We start from the raw sequence: 20,583 nt of genomic DNA, 5'->3' as shown, positions 1-20,583 counted from the left end.
TCTTCCCAGGCGAGGCACATCAGTCGCCGGCTTCTGGACGGCCGCTCACTGTGGCTGCTGGCCGCTCACGCTGGCTGCTGGCTACACACGGTAGCCCATGGCAACCCACTGCCACAGGGGCTGCAGCCTACGCCGTCGCCGGCGACTCACGGCAGCCCAGCTCCAGGTTGAGCTGCTGTTCAGCATCTTAGCTGTGGAGGGCAGTGTCACTGGCCCTCATATGTGGGATCCGAACCGGGGCCCTCTGGTGTCCCAAGGCAGTTAATCATCGCGCCACTCGGCCGGCCCAAGAGGTTTTTTTTTGAAATAGATCAGGCTGGTACAGTGTCATTATTTTTACCTTTAATAAGAAACAATTCTAGTAACTAACTTACTTTCGTAAAATACAAAATTGCAGTGGTCTTTTGTTTGCTTTTCTACTTCCCTCTGGCTCAGTACTTTGGCTGTGGGAGTAAATTCCAGCAGGCTGAGCTTCTCATTCAGGGCAGCGGGCAGCCCAGGTGGGGACTGCCACCAGAGCGCCGGCCATCACCCACCTCTGGAGCGGTTGCGTCAGTGAGCTGTGCTGTCACACGTTACATGAGCCCGCAGCCCAAGACGCCTGCTTGCTCCGCAGCTGAGCTTGGCAAAGCTTGGGCTGCCTTCCAACTGTTAATATAAAATCTCACCGTATCAGCGGAAAGCAAGCATTTTAATGTTCCTCCATCATAAATGTGAGGAGTCTGGCCTAAAAAAATGCAGCATTTTAAACTTCTATCACCTTCTTCTGTCTTCCTCCTGATTCGTACCTTCATTTCCTGAGTGAAATCATGCTGACCAGAAATAACGTCAGGAAGGCACTGTGACAGAACTTAGACAGTTTAGCTTTAGGAGTGGCCAGGCCTGCTGTCACTGTTACCACAGACGGAGCCCGGGGGCTGTGACATGGGGACCAGGCGTTGCCTTCGCTCAGTGCGTCACCACTCCCAGGAGCCTTTGCATCGGCTTTCCCGTGACTCGTGTGGGTGGACATATGAGCAAGTCACATCTTCTGTCCCAGTCAATCACACCTAACGCAGAGGCGTCTGATGGCATTTCGTTCAGAGCAAGCAAGCCTCACAGACATCTGTGTCTCTGACCTTGGGAATCTGGCAGTCGACCTGTCCAGCCCTCACTGAGCACCGTGACTTTAGTTGGGGGGGGCCTGTTCTTTAAGCTGAAGTTGGGTTGGAAGGAGGATGGAGGCTTATTGAAAGGACTGAGGGCTCACGGTCTTGGGAATGTGGGAGCCAGAGAAACATGCTTGCACGTACATTTCACCTCGACTTCCGAGGTCACAGAGCATTTGCTTTCGTCGGGTTAAATGTGTCCAAGCAAATGAAGGCCCAGTCGGCCTAAGGCCATTAAAACAAACTGGGTCAAATGACTCTCTCCTGTCACCATTTCCTCATGACATGGGGACGTGAGCGTGAACGTCTGCCTCCTCGCTAACCTGCGGAAAGAAGGCTGAGGATCTGACTCTCCCTCGTGGTGTGTGCACTGTGGCTGTCCTCATTGCTGCCGCCTGCGCCGCCCACGAGAGCGTCCTTCCGTACCACCTGGTCACAGTTCTGCCTTTACTTTAGAATGGACACTGGCCATCAGTTTCAGTGTGCATGTTGCACTTGGCATGGGACTGAGCCTCCCCAAGCAGCCGAGATGTGGCACCTCAGTGTGGTGCCACCTCCTCAGGCTTTGAGTCCTCTTGCTGCATCCACACATGGGAAATACACTTAACTTGATGCAAAGTATCATTTGCTTTCAGTAGCGCCTCTTCTACTCTTAAATTTTGTCTGGACGCATCCAGAAAGGACATTATTGATCAGGCGGGGCAAGGACAAAGCCAGGAGGTGGCATCTGTGCCTGCTCCTGTGCAGGGTCCTGGCGACACAGCTGTGGCCAGTGATCACACCCACGACTAACTGCCCTGTTTCTTACGGTTCTGTGACTCATGGATGCAAGCCCCACTGGCTGTCAGAGCTACAGGATTCGGGGACCCCTCCCTCCAATGGTGGCTGTAAAGGGTGGGGTGCTAGGTGTGTCTGCAGTTTCTTTCCAGGGATGTGATGGCAACTTGGTTTTATTGCTGGAACCAGCCAGAGGGGAATGACAGGAATGTGCCCCCGCCTCCTGGTCTCCCCGGAGCAGGGCGGCAGCTCGGACACGTGCGGCCATTAAGAGCTGGGCACTCAGGCAGCAGCTGGCAAAGTTGCAGGGAACCCCTTCCCGCCATGCCTGCCCCTCTGTGCTGGCCTTGGGGGTACAGCCACGGCAAATGCCGTGTCCCTGCCAGGCACTGCCTTGTCTGCCATGACACCAAGGGGCTCGTGAATTCCAGGTATTTGGGGGGGCCCTCAGGTGTGAGCTATGAAAGCTGGGGCCTAGATGTGTGGTTCCACCCTCCACCCACCCCCCCGGGGTAGGTGGGACTTGGGGATCCCCCGATCTGCATGGTGCTGGGCCCGGGATGGCGTGTATTGGAGGGTGTGTGGCAGCCTCTCCACCCCTTTCATGTGGCGCCTTCTTTGTCGTCCAGTGTGTAGGGCTCTCTCCGCCATCGTTGGATCTCTCAGGGGAACTCTGTCGTGTCCTGTGTGGTCAGCATGTGGCAGGAGGTCAGTCGAGGGGCCTCCTGGGTGGCTGTCCTGGTCCTGTCCATTTACCCCTCACTGTCACTGAAAGTTCGTATCATTCCAGGTGTCAAGGTAAAATTCAGGTTAATTCTTCAATTTTTATGATGTGTAAAGACACAGCCAAGGCAGGAATTCTAAAATGTCATTTTTGAGATACTTACCTATAAGATGGAAATAATGTTGCTTTTGGTATCTTTGCGTATCTATCTTAGCTAAAAAGAACTTAGTAATGACATTTTTTCTGTACATTTAAAAGTGTCTCCTCTAGTTACGATACAACTTAAAATTAAGGATAACCATGCCTCTTGTTAGCTTTTGGTAACTTTTTTTGTTTTGTTTTGTTTTCCCCCAAAAATAAGTTGAATATTCTACTTCTAGGATGATATATTACTCACCACATATTGCTTACAGCTTATACTTTTCTTACAACATATATGCATGAAATACAAAGCCTTTTTTCCAAGCTTTATGTTTTAATAGATTCTCATGTTTTGAAGGAGCTGTCTGCTGCTTTGCAATGCCATGGAACACAGGTGTAGGCTGTATGCCAGATGGACACCTTACGTGCCTCGTGGCTACTCATTGCCCTGGCAGGGCCCCGTGACTCAGCAGGCTTCCAGGGGTGGGCTGCGATCACATTTCTATTCTTTAATGCATGTCTTTAAAAGCAGTCCTTTCAATAATAATAATAATAATAATAATAACAACAACAATAATAAAATAACCTGGAGGAAACTGAGAAGCAGAATCCGTTCTCATAGGTTGTTTGGTGAGTATAGAAATGTCGTAAGGAAAGGCAGTTCTTCTAAGTGTGTTTCTCCTGCGGGCCCCCCGATAAATGCTTTTCCACACAGCAAAGCGCGCTTCTCCAGTGATAGGACCATGTCCCCACAACCATGCGTCTTCTCCCTGTTCAGTGTTGTTCAGACACATGAACAGTCAATCTCCTTACTGGCAAATCCTGATGTTAATAAACGTTTACTTCTGATTTGTTAATCTGCTAGTCATTAAATATAACCTCCATGCGAGCAAGGGTCTGTGTGCGATTTCTTCGCTTACGGCCCTCAGAAGCATGGCTGATGACTAGGGACGGGGCGGAGTAGATGCTCGGTGCGTGTAAGGATGGGTGACTGACTGGGGGCTGGAATGAACGCGCGTGACCCACCCAGGCTCAGCCACCGGGTCCACAGCAGAGGTGCGGGTGGGCTGCCCCTGAGCTGAAGGCAGCCCCCTTGCTCTTACTTGGAGGTAGGGACGCTCACTGTCCCCACTACAGTGGGGAATGTAGAGAAACCCATAAACTGCCCCTTCATTTAAAAAAAAGTAAAAATCATATCTCTTGGTGATACTTTGGTTTAACAATGAAAAAATGTCTTTCATTTATTACAACACATTTCATTGAACTTTTTTGGACAACTTTTGGAACAGAGATTGTGTATTAAAGAATTTATCACTCTTACAATTAACTTGATAAGGTAAACTTTTTTCTTCTTATAACCAAAGTAATTGTAAGTGATCCTATCATGCTTCTCCTAGCGGTCAAGGTGCAGGATTGCACGGAGCTCATCGACTCGTTTATCCACTCGTGAATTGAGACATTTGTTGAGCACCTTCAACGTCTGAGTCATTATACTGAAGCCAGGAAATGCAGTGTCTCCGATGTCCCTGTCCTTGGCAGGTCACAGCCCCGCAGGGAGAGAATGGCAGTGAGTGAGGGACTGCCTGCAAGGCGCTGTGAGCGCCTGGGAGAGGCATCTAAAGCAACCCAGGAGGCTGTAGTTTTCTGCAGGAGCTGATGAGCTGGCTGATTTTTGGAGAGAACGCACAGTAGCTGGTGAGTGGCAGTGGTGGCGGGGGAGCAGGGCACCTGTGAGGGCGGGGCGAGGGGCACGGCCAGGGCCCGCGTGCCTGGGCGCATGCGCACCGGGAGCTCACATGCGCGGCTGCTCCAGCAGCGGGAAGGCGTGGGTGTCCCTTCCTCTTTTTAACACGTTAGACCCAGTGCCTCGATAATTTCACCCACTCCCCAGGGAAATGCACGTGTTTATCAAGACCATGTGGGGAATTATTAAAAACCACCATTGGGGGATTATAAAGTTAACTTCAGCTTATTAAAAAAATGTTTCGGGCAGAATGCATTTTCTAACAGTGTCATAACTTGGAAGTAAAAAAATAAATAAAAAATAAGGGGAACCATGTCTGAAAAGTTAAAAGCATGCTTCTAAACAACTCAGAGATGAATGAAGAAGTCACAGTGGAAATTGTGAAATACAAACTGAAGGAAAATATAATTACTACATGTCAGCGTATGTGGGATGCACCTCAAGTCATATTTTAGAAAAAGCAAGTTTGTTGCCCAACTGTTAAGAGTACAAAGAATGAAAGTTCAAAATTCATTAATGAAACATCTAGCTTAGAAGTTAGAGAAGAACAGACGAATTTATCCAAAGACTGTGGGAAGAAGGAAGCAGTGACGACAAAATCATAAATTAATAAAGTAGAAAAGTAAGCCTGTGACATGATAAAGTGCAGTGGGTCCGAAGGGCAGGCCAGTTCTCTGGAAGGCTGACAGCCGTAGACAGACTGATGGTGGGATTACTGATTTACAAACAAGGAAGGCCCAGACACCCTGGAGATGGCTGAACCGCTCGCTGCTAAGAGAATGTTATGCACAAGTTGCTGCTGGGAGCTCAGGAAACAGACGGCTGGGATGGTCCCTCGGTCCCTACCGGGCCTTGCAGCTCGTCCTCTGCACCTGGCCTGGCTTCCTGTCTGTTCATCATCCACACGGCAGAAATCTGATCACAAAGCGCATCTAACTGTGCAGCTCCTGCATAAATGCCTTGTTTCTTCGAAAATAAGACCGGGTCTTATATTAAGTTTTGCTTCAACAATCTACATTTATTCTTGTCCAAAAATCTACATTTATTCAAACAGACATGTCTGGCTGACGATCTTAACTGGTGCTTATGTTTGGGGTAGGGCTTATATTATGAGTGTCCTGAAAAACCATGCGAGGGTTTACTTTCCGGTAGAAGCCTAAGTGACAGCCCACCAGTCTAAGGAGGAAGCAGAAACCGCCAGTGTTTCCAGCAGGAGATGTAGCCTGGCTCCCACCTCTCCATTTTCATCTGTCTCTGTCATGTCCTTGCTCATGCTCTCCTGCCACCTTTTCTCCTAAAGGTGCTAAGTCCCTTTGTGCCTCGGGCCCTCCACCCGTGCTGTGCCCCTGCTGATGATGCTGTTCACAACATTCTCGTGGAAATCCTTACCACTTCCCAGATTGCAGGAGGAAGTGGCACTTCCTCCAGGGACCCTCCGATGCCCAGCGCAGCCCTTGCTGTTTTTCTGTGCTTTTCCTTGACAAGCTGTGACTGTACTTGTGTTATTCGCTGCATCGTCGTCATATGCATTTCATCATGGCGGGAAGCGTGTCTGTGGAAGTGACAGTTTGAATCCACAGGATGTGCCCCGTTGTACGTGTTCAGTCCACTTGCTCATTTGTCAGGAGAAGATGTCTGATGTGCACCTTTCACGTACCTGGTTCTCCATCAGGTTTGCCAGGCCAGCTGTGAACACAGCAGTGAGATTCACGGCCTGTGGAGGGTGACAGGGGCAGTGGGGACGGGGGTGTGAGGCAGGTCTGTACTTGGAAGAGCATGGACTGGGAAGCCTTCACTGCGAGGCTGATCTGTGAGCGATGGTATGATGGGCCTTCTGTAATACGTCCAGAAGAAAAGAGAATTACTCCTTCCTCAGGGCTTTCAAACTTGTATTTATAATGACTGCACTGCAATCCGTTTTATTTACAAGTTGTGATCAAACAATACAGTGAATGTTTAAATTGAAAAAAAAAAGGAATTACAGTAGATGATGCATTGCCATTAATCCCCCTCAAAATACTCTCCCTCGCTTTAAACACACTTATCCCATCGTTCTTGCCACTTGCTGAAGCGGTTCTGGAAGTCCTCTTTCCTGAGTGTCTTTAGTTGTGCTGTTGTGGCTGCCTCGATGTCCTGAATCGATTCAAAACGTTTGCCTTTCACGGTCATTTTGACTCTGGGGAAGAGCAAGAAGTTGCACAGTGTCAGATCCGGTGAATGAGGTGGATGAGGACACGCCGTAATGTTTTTATTGGACAGAAATTGCCGTACCAGAAGCGATGTGTGACATGGAGCGTTGTCATGATGGAGGATGAAGTAAAGACACTCAGGAAAGAGGACTTCCAGAACTGCTTCAGAAAGTGGCAAGAACGATGGGATAAGGGTGTTCAAAGTGAGAGAGGGTATTTTGATGGGAATTAATGGCAATGTGTCTTACTGTAATTATGTTTTTTTAAATTTAAACATTCACCGTATTTTTTTATCATGCCTCGTAGGTATAACATATTAATATATATTTTTTAGGATAGAAAGACATACAGACTTATAAATCTTCCTTTAGATGCAAAGAAAAAAAAAATTGAAACCTCCAGCATCTGAACCTGGCTGAGAGAGACTCTTGATTGGCAGTGTCACTTATTTCTGGGGTCACATCACCAGATGCTACCTTATCCTACCTGCAAGGGGCCGGCTTGGACATCCATGGTACAGCGTGGAATGCCAAGAATTCAAAATGTTCAAAGTAGAGCAAGTACAGAGGAGAACTTGAAGGCAGGCCAGAAAAGAGGGAACGATGACCACGTCACCGTGTTTGTAGGTAATTGACAATCCCTAGTAATTGACAGCTGATTCCTAGACGAAGTCCTCCAATAATGGGAGCTGCTTTATTTGTCCTAATATCTCTTGAAGAGAAGATCCAGTGCAGTTAAAGGACGGCCAAGGAAGAAAACGTATTTACATGAATAAATCAGAAAGCAGTCATTAATTTTGCAGTACTTGCTGGGGAAACCCAGGGAACTCTGAGCCATTAGAGCAGGAAGATTGGATTTGTGGGTCCTATGGCCAAAGCTGTTCCTGGAACGGGGGTGAGCGGGGTAGGGGTATGAAAGGACTGTGTTCCCCTGACTTGGATTATATCCAACTCTTGCCAGAATTCCTGAACTTTCATTAAACTCTCAGGAAACCATGAATGTCACATTTTTTATCTGTGGCATACCCAAAATTCTAGTTTATAGTTTAGGTGAATGTAGAGCTGCAAGATGACAGACACATAAATATATATATTTGGTTAATTAATGAATTTCTAAGGTATTTATCTGCTGTTTACTAATATGAACACAAGTCACTTCATGTGGTTTTATTAAGGATGAGTGATTTAACAATTTTTCCAGCTCTAAAAATGAGCCTAAATATTGGGTTGTCGGAAAAGTCATGACGCATTTTGCAATGAAAAACATAGAAAAAAATATGTCGTGACTTTTCTGACAACCCAATATGTGTATCCGAGAGATTTATTAATGCATATACTCAGTGAAACACTGATTTAATCATTCACTGCTAGGTTTCTTTCTTTCTTTTTTGTTCCAAATCTTTAATTGAATAATACTATTCTCAAGAGTCTGAACTAAGCTCCTTGAAGTTGTATGTAATATATGTCAGGTCGCGTATTTGGCCATGAAATAGAATGGCCACTGTGAAATAACTGGATTCCACACCCATTTTGGGGTTTTTCCAAGTACAGTAGTTGAACAGTATTGGGGAGCTCAGTACCTTTGTGTCCTGTACATTAAACATTTGTTGAAACGTGAGTAAACCTTGCTGGAAGAGAAATTCTGTGTTAGGGACATGGGGTGTCCCATCATTTCTTTGGTCAAATCTGCCCGTCACCCACTGAGTGTTGTTTCAGCCTTGCTTTGTGCAGATAGTGTGCTGGCCGTGTTGGTCACTGAGAGGAAAGCCCAGCCTGACAGCCGGAGCTTTGTGACACCTTAGCGTGGATGGCGCCGCGGTGCCCGGCAGTGTGTGCTGGGATAGAAAGGGATAGGCTGCAAGCCTGGTCAGGGGTCAGCTTGTGTCGTGAGAGAGGTAACACTTGGGTTTGACCAGCAGGGGGCTGAGCTTGACAGGGGAGTGTGGGATGAGAGGGAGGGGCATTTGGGGCTGACCACCGAGGCCCAGGACGTGGCAGGGACAATGTGGGGAAGGCTCATGGACTGCCAGCAGCAGGTAGCGGATAGAGTCTAGAAGAGCTGTGCCATGGAGCCAGGGCGAGGTTTGCGTGTCTGGCTAAGAGCTCCTCATCCACTCCACAGGCAACTTTAAAGGCCTTTGCTTGGGGGAGGGGGCACCTCGCACTGAGTGATGATTTACAGGTGCTGAGCATTCTGCTATGGGGTTTCATATTGTACCGAACCCTCGTGGAAAATGTAACAGTAGGTGTATTATTCACCCTGCTTCACCTGAGAGTAATCCATGGCTTAGAGACCTTAAGAAGGTGGCCCAGGGTCACGTGGGCAATGCAGTAAGGGCAGAGCCGGGGTTCAGGGCTTGGTATCCCTGACAGATCATGCTGTACCATGATCTGACTCAGTCCTTAGGAAGATGATTATAGAAACATGGCATAGTTTAGGTCACTGAGAGAGGAAACTATGGATTGTGAAAAGGGAACAGGACTGGGAACGAGGTCCCAGGCAGAGGTCGGAGCGGGGGCTGGACCAGGTGTCATGCTTCCGAGGGCCGCTCCCCTTCACTGGGGCTCCTGGACGGCGCCTTTCCTGCCACCCATGGGACCCATGGACGTTACGTGTCACAGGCCAGCACCAATCCCCGCTTTTTCTCAAGTTTCTGTGTGTGACTGCTTCGTTTTTCTAGGTAGATTCTACATTCACCAAAAGCAAGAATGGCCTCTCTTAATATTATGTCAAGCCGATTCCACTGCTTGAACTTAGATGTGAAATATGCTTGTTGCTCAAAAAGAAAGGTCGCTGTATGGACAGTGCATTTGCTGACTCTGCCGACGTCGGGTTCATTTCCTGCGATGGCTGTTGCTGACTTGTATCAGCTCTGATAACGGGATGTATGTTTGCAGTGATGACACATTGAACATGAGATATGCATGGGCTTAAGTGTTTTCTCATAAGACCAAAGTCGTTTAGAAAGCTTCATAATATCCTATGACTGTGTGAATGTGGAGAGTGTCACAGCACAGACTGTGGGGTCCCTCGGCCTGTAACCCTGCTGGCTAAGTGGCCCTGCAGCATTTCTGTTGAGAACGATTGTAAGAAGTGATCTGACGGAGAATAATGAGAGCTCACAAATGCGTGGTCTGTTCAATGTGCACAAACACAGTTCTGGGATATTTGGAAACTCTGGCTGGTTTTACATACTCCGAGGATGGTCCCTTTTCTGGGTCCCTGATTCATGGAGAGGTTGCTCATTTTCCCATCTGTAAAATGGTTTCTGTGTAGTATGTGGTTAAGTCAGGGCAATTAAAGAAGTAAAGCATAGTTTCTTAGAGTCACTTTGAAATCCGAGATGAAAGCTATTTCGGAAGCTCAAATTGGCGTTAAATCTCCATCAAGATTTAAACTGACGGTGGGGACCCCTCTTTACTTGCCCACATGTGAACTTTGATCCTCACACATGAAAGTCTTAGGAAGTAAATGCACGATAACTGGCTTTCCCTCCTTCTGCGGTTCACTGTCTGTGTAGGAAAATGAACCCAGCGCGTCAGAATCTCTGGCTCAGGAAGTATCATTAGCACCGTGTGATGCGAGAATCTCAAATGTTTTTTCATATATTTTAGAGAAGATGAGGATCAGAATATGACATTTTCAAGGTTATAATCTAAAAATACTTGTATGTTTATCATATTAAAAGTATTTGGGGAACAGGTTTTTTGAATGGCCACATCCTAATATGGAACTTCTTTCAACTTGAACATATTTTAAGATAAAGAAGTGAGAATCGTTTTGGTGAAGTTGATGACTTGGGTAGAGGAGAGAGGAGACTAGCCAGTTACTTTAACAGATGGTATTTAAGCTGCATGCGACTTGGGAGCCTGCCATATGTACAAGCTGGTCCCCTGGGTGGCCTCCCGGTGACCTCCTGGGCTCGCCTGCGCTTTGGTGGAAGGGAAGAGCTGCATGGTTTAGGTTTAGGTGTTACATGCGCCTGACTGACTTTTCATTGTAACTCAGTGCAGTGTATGCTCATTAGCACCTTCCTGTGTCGACACGGAGCTCTGCCTTGTGGCAGTAGGTAAAGCGAGGCTGTGTAAATTTATACTCCACTTTCAGGGGTTCTAGGGAAGGCATGTATAAAACCAACCCAAAGACTGCGGCCCGCACGGGGAGTCTCACCCTGACCAGACCTGATAGCTGTGTGCCTGTCCTGGGTGACACACGGCCCTGTTCTGAGCAGGCTAAACCCTTGTTCCTGCGGTGGATTACGTTTTCCCTTCCCTGTAAACATGTGTGCCACCTGCTCGTCCCACAGCTGTATTTTGGGATGTTAGCCCCTGGCCACATTCCATTTACTTTCAGTCACTCGAAATAGCATATCTTTACATTCCCGGATAGCGCGGTTCTCGGGCAGCGGTTCGCCACTGAGGTGCCCAGACCCACAGCATCCCACCACCTGGCACAAGTTGGAAGTACAGGTTCCTAGCTCCACCCTGATCTCAGTGACCTGGGTGGAGCCCAGCAACCCGTGTTTGGAAAAAGCCCTCTGGGTGACTGTAAGGCACACGGACGTTCGTGAGTCCTTGTCCTGGAGACATGTCAAAACCATGGTGAACATCACAAAGAGGTGTTTCTGGGGTGAGTGACACTCAGCTCCCATGGGAAGTTGGCAGCCTCATGACTGCGTTTTGTTTCTGAATATTTATTTACTTCCGTTGATAGAGGACTATGTATTTTGCCAGGATGCTTTGATGCCAGCATGAAAAGACACAACTGCTCCGTCAAAGGGGAACCATTCTAACCACACCCTGAGCTTACTGTTCTCCCCACCCGTGTCCCTAGATTAAGTACAGAATCGCTTATTCTCTAAGTAATTTAGGCTTGGGCACACATCCACAAGCCTTGCCGTCACCTCCCTTGTTACCATATCAACTGGTCTTTACATTCAGCAGTTCTGCCTCCACAAATGACTGCACTCCCGTCTCCTCTTTTTCCTAGGATCACCAGGTCATTAGATAACTGATCAATGGCCTCTAGTCTTCTTTACTATATTGTATACGGATAAAAGTCATTAGAATATCGCTCCGACCTCGTTCTTCCACAAATAAAAGCAAACTCAACAAAATAAACTCCTGGCCCCTCACAAAAGCGGCGCCTCCTCCCGGCTAACGCGTCTCTGTAATCTAGTTGGAACCCGCTTCCTCCACCCTTGCAGCCCTCAGCCTTCCTTATCGTGTCTGCATTTTGTAGCCACACGGAGGTCTGCGAGCACGCTCCCCCGTGTTTTGTTGTTTTCTTTTCTGATGGACATTGTTTAGTTTAGTCTGTGTTCTCAGAGAATATGATCATCTGATGAACTGTCAACTCATTCGTCTATTTCAGCTTTAGTGAGATGTGACTGACAGATAAAAACTGTACACACGGTATACAGCACGATGGTTTGAGATACATGTGTACTGTGAAATGATCCCCACAATCACACTACTTAATACTTCCATCCCTTTGTGTAGGTACCATTTTTTGTATGTGGGAGAACACTTCATATCTACTCTTTCAACACATCGTTAGTGTATGATACGATATTATTAACTACACTCGCCATGTTGGATATTAGATTCCCTGAACTTATTTGTGTTATATCTGAAACTGTGTCTTTTGACCAACACTTCCCTTTTTTTAATATGAAAAAAAGTTATACATGTATAATCTGGAAAACTCAGACTGTATGTAAAATTACAGAAGAAAAGAATGATACAATCTTACCACATAGTAACAATTCTATTATTTATGTTCTTCCTCTGTGTTTCCCATAGTTATAATGTTATTATGTATTCAGTTTCTTTAGACAGTTTTTTAGAGTAGTTTTAGGTTCACAGCAAAATTGAGAGGAAGGTACAGAGATCCCCATGTACCCCAGTCCCCACACGTGCAGTCTCCCCATTATCATCACCCCTCAGTGGTACATTTATTACAATAATGACCCTACACGGACACGTCATCATCCCGCAGAGCCCACAGTTTACACTGGGGTCGCTCTTGGTGGTGGACATCCTGTGGGTTTGGACGGATGAATGACGACATGTCTCCACCATTATGGCGTCACACAGAGTCGGCTCACTGCCCTAAACATCCTCTGTGCTCCCCCTGCTCATCCCCCCTCTGACCCCCAACCCCTGGCAACCACCAATCTCTGTCCTGTCTCCACAGTTCTGCCTTTTCCAGAACGTCACAGAGTTGGAACCACACAGTGTGCAGCCTGTTCGGATTGGCTTCTCTCACTCAGTCACATGCACCTAAGGTCCCTCCATGTCTTTTCATGGCTTGATGGCCGTTTCTGTTTGGTGCTGAATGACATGCCACTGTCTGGATGGACCACAGTTTATTTATCCATCACCTACTGAAGGGCGTCTTGGTTGTTTACAAGTTCTGGTGATTATGAGTAATGAAGCCATGCACGTCTGTGTGGACATAAGTTTTTAACCCCTTTGGGGAAATACCAGAGTGTGACAGCTGAATTGTGTGGTGAGAGTATGTTCAGTTTTATAAGAAACTGCCCCACTTGCCGAAGTGGCTGCGCCATTTGCATTCCCACCAGTGGTGAGAGTTCCTGTTGCCCCACGTCCCCAGCAGCACGGGTGCCAGTGGTTTAGATTTTAGCCATTCCGATAGGTGTGCAGTGGTGTCTCGCCATTGTTTTGATTGGCATTTCCCTGATGACATGTGATGTGCAGCGCATCTTTTCATGCACTTATTTGCCGTCTTTATATCTTCTTTGTGAGGTGTCTGTGAAGGGTGTTTCCTTTGTTTTGGTTTAAGAGTTCTTTGTATATTTTAGATAACAGTTCTTTATCAGATACATTTTTTACAAGTATTTTCTCACAGTCTGTGGCTTGCCCTCTCCTTCTCTTGAAGTGTTCAGTAGTGCTTTCCATAAACATTTTCATGGTATTAAAATTTGCTTTTAAATATAATTTTATTGATTCCTTAATAGCCTAGCAGGAATGTTCCATAATTCACTTAATAGTTGCTTTCTGATCAGCAGTGCAGGCTCTGTCAACCCGTTCACATGAGGGAGGGTGGGATCATAAAATTTTGACCTAAAGAACATCTCTGTGTATCTCCAATTTTCGCATTATTTTGGTGTTAATATGGATTCTCAAAAGTGAAGTTACTCCATTTAATGTTATAACTATGCAAATAAAAATCACTTGTAATACGTCATTCACAAGGAACTACACATTATATTTTAATACATGTACTGCCAATCCTTTCTTTGGCAATCATTTTTATATGTAATTGGTACCATACATATTTTTCTTGATATTTTTATATTAGCATTTGACATAATCATTTTACCATGTCATTAGCACTTATGAAAATCATTATAGTGGCTGTGTAACATTTCAGTTAAAAGGCATCAGTATTTAATCATCTTAATTGCTTATATTTAGTTATTTTGATATTTCTGTTAAAATGATTCTTCAGAAAAATTTTTGTACAAATGTATCTTTCTGGTTCTCTCATTATTCTCTTATAATACATCCCTAAAAGTGCATCAAAGGGTCTGATCAAAATTGAAGCTCTTGAAGCAGTCGCCGACGTTGTTTGGGGTGGTTATACCATCAGCAGGCAATGTGGTTGCTGGTTCAGTGTTCCCTCTTAGCTCTGAAGATGCTAATGGGTTCACCATTGCTGAGTTTACAAGGGAAAGCAGTATTTTGTTTTAATTTGCATTTCTTTGATGGATTGTTTTGGATATTTTCATGTTCATTAGTCATTTGTATTTCTTCTAAGAATTTTCTGTATGTACTCATTGCCAGTTTCTAAATTGTGATCGTATGTTTTTCCATTTACTGTTACAGATATTAACCCTTTGTCGATGAAAGTCATATTAAGAGACAACATGACAATTATTGTTTAAGTTTCTACATACTTTAGGGAGTTTTCAAAGTTAAATTGAACAGATTGTTGCACTTCGGATATAAAGGGTCTGCTCATGACGCAATTGGAGGCCATGGGGCAGGAAAATTAAATTGTATTCTGTAGGTATGCAGAGTCTTGGAATTCCTTTGCGCAACAGTAGGAAACACAGCCAGCTTTAACCGTTAGAAAGAACAAACACAGAGCCTGGTGAAGTGGCGCGAGTGGGGACAAGACTGAAAAGGGGGCTGGTCCCTCGGGGGTCAGGACACACGGAGCCAAGACAGATACAGCCCAACTCAGGCTTCGGTAACAGGGTTATTTTGCCCCTGTAAAATTTCGTTGTATTTATATTTGTAACTTTCTATACCTCTTTTTAGCTTTTGGGGTTCTAAGTTTGACGTTCTAAATCTATGACTATTTCTGTGGCCATTTTCCAACACTGTAAGCATGGAAATTGCCGTCCTGGTAAGATATTAAATAAGCATTCAACATTACTTTACAGAAATGTAATTTGATGTTTTATATTTGATCCTTTAAATCTCTTGGAATTAATTATGGTATATGTGTATTGTATGCATTTAAATCAGTTTTTCCCAAGACGCAGCCAATTGTCTAGAAGCAGAGATACTTAACTGCCTTCATGAGAGAGGCTATGATCCACAGACTAAACTAACAATCATTCTGTTTAACTTTCTCATCCATCTACTTTACAGGCTGTTTTCCATACGAAATACAGTTGACTGGTCTGCTTTTCTCTCTAGGGTAGTTTTGTGTGTTTGGAGGTGGGGGGGAGGGACTGAGCAAACTGCATGTTGAATCTAGTTATTGTTTTACTGTTTGTAAATATTTTCATCTGTTTATTTCTAAAAATATAAGAAAAAAATAACAGTGGGTCCTTTGAGTATTGTCGCTTTGATATTATTTCAGGCAGCGAATTGCTCCTGAGTGTTTCACGCAGGGACTGGATTGGAGGCAGTGCTAACCAGAGCTGAGGCCTCTGCCACTGACACGGGTGGAAGGGGCCCCGGGAGACGGTCTCAGAGATGCCCCGCCAGGAGGGGATGCAGAGCTGGCAGTTGGACAGTGAGGAAGGAAGCCCTGCCTGTAGGAAGCCTGTGATTTATGAGAAAAAGAAATTCCACATAGAAAGAGTTGGGAGCGAGAAACATGACTGATGTGAGAACAATCGGAGAACGTTACTGGCCTTAATACGTGATACTCATGAAGATACTCATCACAAAACACGCTTCTTGATGGAGCAACTCACATTAAATACCATAAGACTTGAGAATAATCCTCTGTGATTAGCAGGTATGGGCCGAGATCAAACAGAAGCTTTAACAACAGAATATCAGTATGTATGTATGTATGTATGTATGTATGATCTATCTATCTACCTACCTACCTACTTACCTACCTATCTATTGTCAGATAGATAGATGCCATGGACATAATTGAAAGACAAACATATAATTAGGAAAATATTTCTGAATTCTATGGAAAACCTTTTAACACCTTAATATATAAAAAATACTACATAAGAAAAATGGGGACACACCAGTAGAAAAATGGACAAATAATGGACACACAGTCCAATCTACCTAACAACCTAATAAATAGAAATGGGACAAAAAGGATACTGATTTCCATATGAAATTGACAAAACAACTGTGATTCAGTGATAATGAAGAGTGTGGGAAAACGGTTCCTATCAAACATGGCTACAGAAGTGAGAAACCGTACAGATTTTCTAGAGGGCAACATGGCAGGCAGTTTCAAACTTTAAACTATTTATACATGTTGATAATCTTGAGCGTTTCCAAAAATTTCCACATGAGAAAAATCAAAATTACACATAAAGCTTCTTTTAAAGTGTTGCTTATAATAATGACTAATTTGAAATAACCTAAATTTCCAGCAGTAGGGATGGTCTAATGGTTGATAAACTTATACATAATCTAACCACTACCCTTTATGTTTTAAAGGATTAATGATATAGATAAATATTCCTGATACAACATTAAATTGGAAGGACGAAAACAATTTCCACACAGCATGAGCCCCGTGCATAATTATGTGTGCACATCTGTGAGTGTGTATCTAGAGTGTGTGTGGGTCAGTGTGTGTGTGTGTGTGTGTGTGTGTGTGTGTGTGTGTGGACATGTGTATGTGTTTATGGGTATTTGCATGTGCCCCAGAGATGCAAAGAAGGAAACATCCAAAGTCAGTACACTGAACCGATGATTGTAGCTATGGTCGGATAGGCAGGGTTGATTTTCTTAATTACGTTTTCCTCCAGTAAATATGTTTTCATGCATTTGTGTGTAGTCATGTGTTCCATTGTACTTAGAGATGGTACAACTAATTAAAACAAAAGTATTTTCATTAATTTTAAAGAAGTGCCTCTAAAGATTATAAATAACCCCCAATTCCAATAAATATGGTAATAAATTCTACTTAATATGGGTAAAATGATAAATGGATGAGTTTTAAGAGCAGAAAATGGACAAGCAGTGGTTTGTATATGTTTTTACCATTCCATGGGAACACTCCATGTGAAGTGTGAAGTTTTAATTTGAGCTAAATAATGTTAGTGTGAGCTGCTTTGCCTTCTCTCGCGCTGCATTTTTATCCGTTTTACACACATAAACTATATCTTATGGATGTTTCACATTAAAGCTAGTTCAGTTATAAGTTATGTGCTTTCAAAATGTATTTTTGATTTGAAAGAAAGCCCTTATGCCTCAGTGTGAAATGAAAGCTAGTATTTCAAATATTTAAACAGGTGCTGTTGTTGGTAAGTCATTTGAAGTGTTAGTCAGGATTTATTTAACACCTCACTCAGGAAACAGCCGAAAAGATCAGAGGTTAATGTAATCCTTTAGGCCCCAGACGTGCTCAGATTGTGTTCAGAGATGTTAATGGGTATTCTAGAAAAAAACACATAGATGAAAGACTGTGTGGTCAGAAGAGGCTGGGAAATGCTGTCTGCTCTAACCCTGCCTGTTGATTTCAGTTCATAGGAGCTCTCGGAGGTCCCATAAGAAACCTAGTTAGCTTTGTTTAATGAAGCAGTTCCCACATACGTACATTGGACTGTGGAATTCTTCTTCTTTTTTCTATGGATTGCCCAGGGACGTGTCAAGAAAATAGAGTTCTATAATGTGAGAAATGTATGCTTATTCTGTAGTTCAAGTGCCATAATAGATTTATTTTCAGGTCAAAATAGTTGCTTCCAGTAGTCTTGCACAGTTAATTCATTCAGATCATCATAAAAATAAGAGCTAATTGAGGTGGTAAATAGTAGTTTGGGGTGAAGACATCCAAATTTACTTCTAAGCACTTGTTGCACAAATGGCATAGTTGATGATTTACATAAACTGTCTAAATAAAAATCGTTCGCAAGTAATAAACATAAGCATATTAGGACAAGGTAACTACCGGTGGAGACAAATCAAGCAAACAATATGGCTGCAGCATTTGTGGCTGTTTTTATTGCTGCGTGGTGACCTTCCTGGATGGTTATGCACGTCCTTGTCAGGGCCATGACTCAGGGGTGTCTAGAATCCTGTATTAAATCTTGAAGAACAATGAAGATAAAAGCGGACTGCGGTTTATTTATAGTGCGGCGTTGGCGCATGGTGAGAACAGACCAATTTCCTCATTATTAAGACCTCCATTAGGTATATAGGCCCAACACGAGTGTTGTAATGTCCTGAGACGTTTCATGATCAGATCGTAACAGCACTTCCTCCCCGCCCTCCCGCAGCCCCACTTCTTACGCGCCCGGCGAACACCTCTCAGGAGTGTCTCCCCTGGCTTCTTCCCGAACCCGGGCGCCTTTGGACTCTGTGCCTCCGTCATGTTTCCATAGCTCATCCCCACTCTTTGCCACTGTCAGAGTCTCTCAATCTTCAGGTCCGTCCCGAAGGCTGCTTTCTGGCAAACGTTTTCTGATTGCCTCAGAATTCGATAATCTCTTTCTGATGCAGAAAGTAAATTTTTTTTAAAATCTCTCACCTCCAGTTGATTGCAAACTCCTTGAAAGGCAGTCCCGTGTCACCTACACCAGATTTCCCGCCCAAACCTGGTGTGCGTGGAGAAGGCAGATCTGGGGGGGGGGGTCTGTCCAGGTGGGACGCAGGCAGCTCTTGACTCTTGTATTCACTCTGTCCTAAGAACGAAATGTTATTTCGGCATGATTAGATCTGTCAGCTATTTTATCAAGACAGGCATTTTTTAAAAACATGAAGGAAGGGTATGTTTTCTTCCAAAAAGAAAATGTACATGTCTATAGAAAGATAGGTGTTTTGCTGTATAACCCAGAACTTCCTAGAACCTCGGTGGAAGAAATACACCAGCTGACCTGTATTTGTTTAAAGTCCTTGGATGTTTCTAGGTCTTTCACTGCATATAAGCCTCAGTGACACATGGAGTGCAAGTGTTGAAAATAAGTACAACTACTCTTTTCTTCACTTTTCTTTCTGGGTTTTGTTGATCAGTGTTAGAGCTTTTTATTTTATCCCCAGATGTTTCAGTATTGTCTGTTATTTTGTGTTGTTCTTTGGGGAGTTATTTCAGGTCATCCTGTCTGCTGAGTATATTTTATTGTAGTTGGCAGTGATTTTTTTTTCTCTTAATTATCCAAGAGATTATTTTTATCATATTTTTGTGTGTATGTGTGAATTTTCTTCTCTCTGTGGATTTTAAATATAAGGGTTTTGTTTTGTTTTTGACATTTTTCTCTGTGTCTGGTTTCTCTGTGGTTCCTTTCACAGGTTATGTTATTTGCTTCTTCCCGATTCTCAGTCAGGAGGTTTTCTTCAGTTCTCTGGTGACTTGCACCTGTCTGCACCTGCGTGAGACCGTGGCATGACAAGCCTCCCGAACACCAGGGCCAGGCCTGTCAGACAGCCGTGTGGCCACCTGGCCCCCCACACTCACCTTTGAGCTTCCTTGTAGAGGCTTTGTTGGTGTTTGATTTCTTGGAGAAATATCCCAGCCTGGGTCCAAGTGGGGAGAGGGACAGGGGCTGTCCCTTCAGGGTGCAGAACTGCCACCCAGCTCCTCCCAGGAGTCACCGGAGTACCTGATGGCTGCACCCCAGCTTCCCCCATGTCTCCTGCCCCGGAGCTCTGGGGCTTTGGGGTGAGTTTGTCCTGGAACAACCCTCCTCTGGTTGCAGAACAGTCATCTGGGGGCACAGTTGACACCTGCTGGGGTTCCTTGTTTTCTAACTTATTAGAGGAGTTTCAGGAGGGCGCATCCTACGTGCACGTAACGTAATCTACCAGGTTGACCCCGCAGCCTCAGATGCCCGTCCTAGTGCAGGAAGCTGGTGTTGTTAAGTTAGCGGGCAGAAACCCATCCAGGGGCCCGATAGACTTTGGTTCTGGGACTTTTGACCCCATCTCCTACTGCTTTCCACTCTTCCTCTGCCCCAGCTCTGGGGACACGGTCCTGCCTTGTGATCTTGACAGTGGCCGTTGCCTCTGCCTGGGGAGCTGGTCCCTGAGATGCGTGCACACATCACCTCTTAACCTCCTTGAGTCTTTCTTCACCCCAAATGTCCTCTTAGCGAGTCTGCACCTACCGCCCTGTCACAGGCTTGCCCTCCCAGGCCTCATTTCCTGCTCCGTGTTTTCTCCCGCTGTGTTCATCACCACAGAAGTCCATTTATTGACTTTTTGGTCATCACACTTATTTCTTGTTGCCTTTCTCACCTCGCAGAATGAGAGCTACATGAGGGCCGAGGCTTCTGTCTCTCGTTTGGTCCGTTTGAATGCCAGTGCTGGCACATTGTTGGTTCTCCATAAATACTTGGTGACTTATTTAAAAAATGGTCTGGCAGCTGTGACATACTCAGTTGTAACTGAGAGAATTTTCAAGAGCTTCTAAAATTTAATAATCATAAACTATTTCTGGCCCTGCTCTGCCATTTACTTC

The 20,583-nt window shown here is 44.9% G+C and overlaps 1 protein-coding gene across 8 annotated transcripts in view; it reads left to right on the top strand.

The window, feature by feature from the left end:
* The window catches only part of MMP16 (matrix metallopeptidase 16), a 451,752-nt gene that overhangs the window by 332,591 nt on the left and 98,578 nt on the right, over positions 1-20,583 (top strand). Inside the window, exon 2 of one of the 8 annotated variants that reach the window (XM_019651636.1) lies at positions 2,555-2,633. The exons of the other annotated variants lie outside the window; for them this stretch is intronic. Coding sequence (XP_019507181.1) covers positions 2,622-2,633 — 12 coding nt within the window. The 5' untranslated portion in view covers positions 2,555-2,621. The remainder of the gene's footprint in view (positions 1-2,554; positions 2,634-20,583) is intronic. 8 annotated transcript variants of the gene reach the window in all.

This window comes from Hipposideros armiger, unplaced genomic scaffold (assembly GCF_001890085.2).
Source record: "Hipposideros armiger isolate ML-2016 unplaced genomic scaffold, ASM189008v1 scaffold_163, whole genome shotgun sequence".
NCBI lineage: Eukaryota > Metazoa > Chordata > Mammalia > Chiroptera > Hipposideridae > Hipposideros > Hipposideros armiger.
Note: the sequence above shows the minus strand (reverse complement) of the source record. Positions and strands in the feature narration are given on the sequence as shown.